The 8,194-nt window shown below is 35.0% G+C and overlaps 2 protein-coding genes across 2 annotated transcripts in view; one reads left to right on the plus strand and one right to left on the minus strand.

The window, feature by feature from the left end:
- Positions 1-697: 697 nt before the first annotated feature.
- Positions 698-6,602, minus strand: snf (U1 small nuclear ribonucleoprotein A snf). Its single transcript, XM_043014367.2, has 6 exons — positions 6,462-6,602; positions 3,902-3,987; positions 3,589-3,761; positions 2,018-2,174; positions 1,569-1,746; positions 698-1,363 (listed from the first exon to the last, which is right to left on the minus strand). Exons 2-6 carry the CDS (start codon positions 3,966-3,968, stop codon positions 1,204-1,206), a joined length of 735 nt encoding a protein of 244 aa, XP_042870301.1. The 5' UTR covers positions 3,969-3,987; positions 6,462-6,602; the 3' UTR covers positions 698-1,203.
- A 275-nt stretch (positions 6,603-6,877) lies between these two features.
- The window catches only part of Vps26 (vacuolar protein sorting 26), a 16,916-nt gene continuing 15,599 nt past the window's right edge, over positions 6,878-8,194 (plus strand). The window contains exon 1 of the mRNA XM_043014366.2: positions 6,878-7,031. Within this exon, the coding sequence (XP_042870300.1) occupies positions 7,029-7,031 (3 nt within the window). The 5' untranslated portion in view covers positions 6,878-7,028. The remainder of the gene's footprint in view (positions 7,032-8,194) is intronic.

Below are 8,194 nucleotides of genomic sequence, written 5' to 3' on the forward strand. Positions count from 1 at the left end.
GTTATTAGTTTTTCTCTCAACCTTTTGCTTCTCAAAAAAAAAAAAAAAAAAACACCTTTGTTACCAGAGTACTATAATGGGTTTAATTAGATTTTTTAAAAACAATTTTAGCTTATGAAAATAAATGAATAAAAAACAAAAACAAAATAACAAAACATGGCTTTTGCAATTAATGGATAAGAAAATCTTTAACTGTATTATCAATTTATGTATTTATATGTTGCATCTCCATTGTTACCTTGTGTATTTTGACACTGATACAGTGAGCTTTTTATATATAATGAAACAAATATAATTACTTTACTATGTAAAGTTGAAAGCAATGGATCCATTTAAAAATGTATATATTTAACTTGGCCATCAACTGAATCTACATATTATTGTCTGCTTTATCTCCATTTTTGTACTTATAACCAAAGACAAATGAAAGATTGTGATACAACTACTTAAAGAGAGATTTCAGTGACATGTCAAAAGGAGGCAAATTATAAATATCTTTATATTTTGCAATGTTTGAAAAATTCCAAGTGTACAATTACAAGTTTGGCAACTACCAACAATTTCAAAATACCACTGCATTATACCAAATGTTTCACAAGTGTGTACACTGAAATTCATGTAGAATTACTTTCAAACTTCCAATATGGTCACATTTGTAATAATTCTAAAGCAAGTGATCTGCCATAAAAACAAAAACTTATCTATTTATAATTTATTTTACATCCATTGACTGCTTTTGATTTCATACAAAAGCCATTAGAGCCAATTTAACTGAAACAATCTTTCATAAAGAAAAATATAAAAAGTATAAATGGACATGTTTTCATGATTCTCTCCAAAAAGGAAATAATCAATCCAAAAGAAATGTATAAGTAAGTGTTACATGATGACACTTTCTTAGATCATCTCTGCAACTCCCCTTGTTTACTTCAGTTGATCCAACAAAGGGTGTAATTAGAGTAATTAAGGCTGGTGTGGATGAATCTTCAAAGAATCTGCTGTGAAAGCACACACAGTGACTGACAAAATTATTACTATCAAAACACTTTCTTTTAATAGTATTAATATAATCAGTAATGAACTAATTTGTAAAATAATTTAGCTGGAATTATAAGACTTCACCTGGATCAATAATATACATCATAAAGAGTACTGTCTAAATTTGTCAACTTCCACTCATAATCAGAGTTCATTCCACTGGTTTTATTTCTTGGCAAATGCAATTTTCATGGCATGTGTTGGCGTGATCTTGAAGCCCTGTAGCGCATCTTTAGCAGCTGCAGACTGCATTTCATTCTCAAACTCCACAAAGGCAATGTCATGTCGTCCTGGCACAAGTCGTACTTCCTTGAAACCAGGGAATCTGGGAAGGTAAAAAGGTAAATTTAAAAATGAATGACATTTAGATGACAATACTTCCTCTCGTTTTGTTTCACTTTTTTTTAGGAATTACATAAAAATATGACCAACTCTTCTTATATGAATAAGTATTCTAATATATACACATACGGGAAAAAAGTCAGAAAAAATGAAGAAAAATGAATGCAATAAAAAGAAAAGCAACTTACTGTGTAAAGAGCATAGACAACATCATCTCTGAGGTTTCGTCTGGGAGGTTAGTGAGGAAGAGAATCTGGTTAGGAGGCTGCTCTGGTACTCCTATGCCACCTGCACCATGAACAGGTGGTGGTTGGTTGAAGAGACCAGGTCTTGGTGGCACCACACCTGCCCCTGCCCCTGCTTTCGCTGAAAATCACATACCATGTCAGACTTTGCAGGCAATAACACTGTATAAATGTAGCATGATGCAATAATCAGCCTCAGAGAGCCACATGCCACCTGAGGAGCCAAAAGTTTCAGCAGATCACAGGGTTCCAAGAAACACCTGCCAGTCTACGAGTGCAAGGATGTTATCATCATTAAAAACCTGGATATTGCATTAAAACCAAAGAAGTGATCTATGATTTTATCAGCAATATCCATTTCAAGACAAAAGTTTTTTTCTTCTTTTACTAACCTGCAGCTGCTGCTCCTGCTGGCACTGCACTTGCTCCCTTTGCTTCTTTCCCCTTCTTCTTTTTCTTGTCTTCCTCCTTGCGCTTGCTTCCACGTTCTTTGTATGTACCTTTCTGTTTTGCAATCAAGTCTGAATCTGTTTTTGCATATGCAATTTTCTGAAAATCAGAAAAGAAATTTAATTTAGAAAATAAAAAGTATTTGGAAGCAACATAGAGCAATATCTCAACCTTTTAAATGTGGCTGTATTCAAGAATGCAGCATTTTCTCCCTTTGTACAGTTAATATGCGATGCTTGACAATAAGTCAGAAGCAAGTCGGTCATGCAGCGGGGAGGGCGGGAGGGATGGTAGGGTCTGCCCTTGGGAGACCTCAGTCAGCCTATACCAATTATTAATTTCTTGTAGGTCTGGGTGCAAGGTTAGTGTTTTTGTTTGGTTACTTTGTTTTTGCTGTTAATCTACTCATAAAAAAATAAATATATAAACAAAAAATCAAATCAAACATACTCCATGTTTATTTCCTTTGGGGGATTTATTGGAATTTATGCAAACAGAAGAAAATTCAAAGAACTTAATATAAGGTAAATGTAGCGTTTTATTTTCCATACATTACTCCAGTTCATTACTATTGCCATAGCTATGGAATTGTTGTGCTCACTGGTACCTATTGGTACATAAAACTATTAAATTATCTGGTTTCTTGATCAATAAATGTTCTTTTCTTTTTTATATTTTTAATTAGGCATATTATAATATCTACCATTTTTTGAGTCTGTGACTTAGTAAGTCTGGATGTTTACTGCAAGAGGAACAAATCCATCAGGTATATTGTGAGGGAAATTATGACACTTTTGGGTAAAAACGTATATATAGCAGAATGTTTTTCCATCTTTCTTAAAGATTATCCAATAATACTGAAGAAACTAAATAATGGCTACCACAAGAAACTGACGTGATGAACTGGCACCTCTTTTTTAGCAATTAGGGTATACCTGCAGATATCCTTAACCAAGGAACAGATAGCAACTAGGAGAGAGCTGGCTAATTTAACGGTCAATTGTTTTGTTAGTACCATCACTTGACTCAATGATGTTGGGAACATGCACCATCCACTGTACTTTTGCTTTTATAATCTTATAATTACACAATTAATGCCAGATCTTGAGGAAGCCCAGAGATACACTTCTTTGCCACCTCTAGTACAGCTAAAATAGTGGAGTTGGTAGAGTATGTGTAAAAGTCTCTTCAATAAGCAGAGTATATCATCATGCTCTAAGATTTGGCTTTTGTACTATTAGAATATAAAGTAATGTATTAATTTTTACTAAATCAATCCCAGATGTTGAAATGTATTAATTTAAAACATATTGTTTGGAGCCAAAAAACGTAATGATATGAGTAAGAAACTGAAAAGTACCTTAAGTTAAGCAGCTATAATATTTTTCAACTTTAAGTCAGCCATATAAAATATAGAAAAATGATTAAAAAATAAACAAAACCATATTACATACAGTACATCTTATACTTTAGACTTATTGTCTATACTTTCTCATACATTTTTGTATCTTACCATTGGTTTATCATAGAAGGGGAATCCCTGCATGGCTCTCATTGCATTTGTTGCACTTTGGATCTCTTTGAAGATGACAAAAGCTTGGCCACGCATTTTCAATGTTTTTAATGCAACAATGTCTAAAATTTGCCCAAACTGTGAGAATATCGCATAAAGCGATCTTTTGAGCTCTGAAAAAGTGAAAAGACGTTAATGACCAGTATTAGAAGTATTAAAATGAAATTGAAGAAGTTAATTTTATGTAATTCATTCAAATAATGCAACTGCTCGAAATACAAACAATAACAATACAAAGTGAAAAGTCCCTTACCTTCCTTTTTAACCTTTTCATTGAGATTATTGACGTAAATGGTGTGGTTTGGCCGTATATCTAACATGCCTGCTTTTATACCTTGTCTGGAAAAAAAAGAGAGCAAATACAAAAATAAATAAAATCAATCTTCAACAATTGACTTGAAAAGGCTTGCATACAAATAGAATAGTTGTTCTTAACCTTTTTATGACTAGGCCTTCTAATAATGGGTCCTTGCCTTCCTCTGCAACTCTTCAACTAAATGGTAAATATCTTCCTGAATTAAGAGGATAAATTATTTATTTTTTAGCTTTCATTTTTTTTTTTTTTAATAAATTTACTGAATGAGAAATTCTGTATACATAACAATCTTATAGACCACAACATTTGTTAACCCATTGGAGCCGGTTGATGTGATGACACGTTTTGTGGTTTTTGTGTCAGACGCCCGAGACGGGATATTAGCGCAAGACCGGCACTCGAGTTGAGCGAGCGGGCAGCCCAGGCTCGCAGCTTGTGCATCCGAGAATCTCGAGGCGTTAGGCTTATACGTTCGAGAACCCCAGTATTACGACCGTGCAAAGCTTTTTTTCCCCTCTGGACTTATCTAGCTATACCTTCCTAGGAATGAACAAATACACCCTCCATATTAACCCGTTCCCAACGGGGCCAATCGGGCCTTATAAAAAAAAAAATTCCGGGGACTCTTGATAAGCTAAGCCTAACGCGTCTCCGGTCGCATTAGCCGCATAGCGCGCTGGCGCGCGGCTCCTCCCGCTCCCGCCCCTACCCGCGCCCAAAGTAAGACAAAGTAAGTCGTCCCCCCCACTAGACACTAATCTGTCCTCTTGTTCTGTTATCTTTGGTTAAGAACCAATACTACAGAATATACTGTAGTGAATCCCATGCTGCAAGAAAACTATTGCTTGGTAAACCATAACAATGATGCTCAAGCAAAGTTCATCAAATAAGTCTAAGTAAAAGGGTGTTTAGGATATCAACCAAACTGGCAGTCAGGATGGACGGTCTGTGACGCTGGTGGCACCGGCTAAAAATTAGAGGGATGGGGAAAATGTTTTTTCTGCCCTTGGGGCAGCACAGACTAGCCTAAAGAATATTTTTCCATAAATCCATCACAAAACAAGGGTTTAGGCTGTCTTTGGAACCCTGTAACTCTGAAGCTAGTGCTGTTACAGACATAATACTTCATGACTGTGAGAGTGCTTCAACTGTGAGCAGGTTCCAATGTTGCATCACATATATATTGAATCCTGTCTGTTGGGCCTAACTAGCATCGTCATGTATATCATGAATTATTATGACTGTAACTAACATGCTAGTTTTAGAGCTGCTGGTTTCCAAAGTCAGCCTAAACCCCTGTTTTGAGATGTATTTATGGAAAAATATTTGTAAGGCAAGTCAGGATTTTGCAAAAGAATTTCCCCATCCCTCTAATTTTAACTGGTGCCAAAGGTGTCACAGACCACCCGTCCTGACTGCCAGCTACGTTGTCGTGCATCCCATCCGTATTGGGCTAAAAGTAAAATAAAAAAATCTATGTTAAAAATATTGAAATTTAGAGCAAAAAGAATAAAGTACATGTTTTGAAGAGAACAATGTCTCTGTCACTGATCAGAAACCTCCAATCATATATGTTCTGGTAAGACAAAGAGTAGACACACCTCCATGGCAATTATCTTTGATCAGACCAAGCTCTATTTCACCAAACTATACATAGTGGAAGTTTGTAGGCCCTTGCCTAAGAATGAAGTATAGAAACCGAAACATTATCACTTGACACTACACCACTATTATGTAGGACTTTGGATTGTGGGCCATCCATCACAGATCACTGCCAGTCTCAAGTGAATTTAGATAGATGTAACTATAAGAAAAATAATCCTGTTTTCAGAGTCACTATAGATGTCTTCAAAAAAATTGACATAACTATGTAATGTGCAGGTAAAAAAAACAGGGGTAAAAGAGCTTGCTGCTATAAGAATAAGCACACTGTATAGCAAATATAAACAAACATTGTGCCATCCCATTCAAAACATACAATTAAATGTAGAAAAATAATAGGTGCAATATCAATTGTAGAAATTCACTAGACTAAGAAAAAATATTATTTCCATATCTACTTCAGACCTTACACAAAGTATTTCTTGTATTGGACTTACAATGAAAAGGAAAGACCGATAAAATGATAGTGTGTAACGATTTACAACACGGTTTTCTATTGACACAAATGCGTTATCTATATTGAAGGTTGATACAGGTGTGGCAATTAACATGAATCAGTAGAGACAAGGTGAAGTTAATATTCATCTCACTTTACGACTTCTCCCCCTTTAATCCATTATTTAGAAGATAATTCGCATTTGTCTTCTACATGAAGCTTAAACGTTTTGCAAGTGGATTCAAAAAAATCTTTCAAACTCTGCTTTCTAGCATAATTAGCCCTCAATTCTCTACCTAAATGGCGAGACAATGATCTATTCGACAATAGTTGACTCTTAATCGCTCAGCACGGTGATAATTGCAGTAAAACTTGAATAAATCACTTAAATAAACTCACACTTTGGTGGAGGAACGTGGAAGCCGCTTGGTGACGTTTGTATTTGAACGTTGGTCTTTATAAAATACACTTTACCCTTTCTAATATAAATGTCTAAATTTGTACCAAAAATATGATTTGTAAATAATTATTATCCATAAAAGGATTATAATAGGCTATTTCAAAAGGTGACTTAATCACAGTATATTACTTTTTCAATCAAACATGAACGTTAATGTTTACACTCATTCCTCCCATAATTTCGGTCTCGATCCTTTTCTGCAACTACAATTAACCAATCTTGACCGACCTGAAGTGGTGAAGCAACCTAATTATATCTGTCAGAGGAGTAAACCGTGAATAAAAATACAATGCAATTGGAATATCTCGTCATATTTGCCATTTGGAATGCAGTAGATTCGTAAAAAAGAATTGAAGTCTTTTTAAGCAGAGAGTATAAGGCAAAATGCAACCCGAACTGGGATCGAATCTCACTGGGAGGCGGAGACACACACATCAACAGATTCCTGCGTTTATACTCTCATATGATTGCTGAACCCTTGTTGGAAGAGACATTACTCTTGCAAAATGGTAAGATATCTGTGCTTTTTCCCGCTCGAAAGGGGAGAATACATGATCTACTGCATTGAGAGCGACGCAAAACCTTTAGAGAGTATAACTGGGTCGTGATTTGGCTGTAATTAGCGACTTCCGTCGCCGACTGGTTGGGTCTGGTGTATCTCCACCCCCTTTTCTCGCTCTGACATTTGGCTTGGTTATTTGAGCCATTTTTGGTCTTTTCTGCCATGCATTCGTGACAGTCGAAGTTCTAATAGCAAGGGAGGGCATAGAGGAAGATAGGAAGCTATGTGTTAAAAAAAGTGAACAGTGAATTGAAACTACCTAAATGTAGAGAGATCTCAAGATGCATTTCCTCCAAGGTAATATGAGACACCTGCATATACATTAGTAAACATTGTGATGGAGCAGTTGCTTTTGCCTCCTTACCTTCAACTCCCTATTATTCGGACAATAACCACCTCTTTAACTGATACATACGATTAGAGCCTGGTATATTTATTATTGTGTTCCAAGACTGCTTATCTAAATAAATGATGCATACTTTTTTATTGCTGCGTGCGAGCCTAGGATAATCATTGTCTCCCTGAGATAGTGTTGAAAACTTACAAGTTGTAGTGAGCTCCTGATCTGGTTGCATATAAGTTTTATCTTATGTTCTCAGAGATAAAATGCAGTGTATGCTGTAAATTTACCTCTGTTGTTTTTATTCTGTTATAGCATAATTTACCTGTTATCCATGAGATCGCCACCAAGTAATTGCACAAAGATTATTATTAATATTTTGTGGTTGGCATGCAGTAGCTTCATAAATCAGCTGTTTCTGTATGAAATATCCATAAATACCGGTATCAATGATGCAGTTCATATATTTCTAATGACAAAATGATATATAGTAATTACTATTATGATATGATTTTTTCTTTTAATTTTTATTTTTGCCAAACTTCTGTCTTATTTTCATAGATATTCCTTGTTCACATTTTTAGTTTACTGTGTAGTATGAAAACTGAATGTGTGCATTATTATAACCATAAATCCTTAGATTTTTTGATTTGGAAATATTTTTCATGCATGTTATTACGCATTCAAGACTGATATTAAAACAATGATAGAGGTAATATGTGACCAATTATTATATTTTAAGTAAAGAGGATATTTACTCAACATGAAAA

Source organism: Penaeus japonicus, unplaced genomic scaffold (genome assembly GCF_977035675.1).
Source record: "Penaeus japonicus unplaced genomic scaffold, GWHDUDI00000001_assembly GWHDUDI00000023, whole genome shotgun sequence".
Taxonomy (NCBI): domain Eukaryota; kingdom Metazoa; phylum Arthropoda; class Malacostraca; order Decapoda; family Penaeidae; genus Penaeus; species Penaeus japonicus.

Bases quoted from the DNA above. Each gene is read 5' to 3' on its own strand.
- snf (XM_043014367.2), bottom strand. From the start codon at position 3,968: ATGTTAGATATACGGCCAAACCACACCATTTACGTCAATAATCTCAAT. The intron at 1,747-2,017 runs GTTAGTAAAAGA...TGTGATTTTCAG, and splicing joins AGCAGGAGCAGCAGCTGCAG to CGAAAGCAGGGGCAGGGGCA. The intron at 1,364-1,568 runs GTAAGTTGCTTT...TTACCTTCCCAG, and splicing joins TTGTCTATGCTCTTTACACA to ATTCCCTGGTTTCAAGGAAG.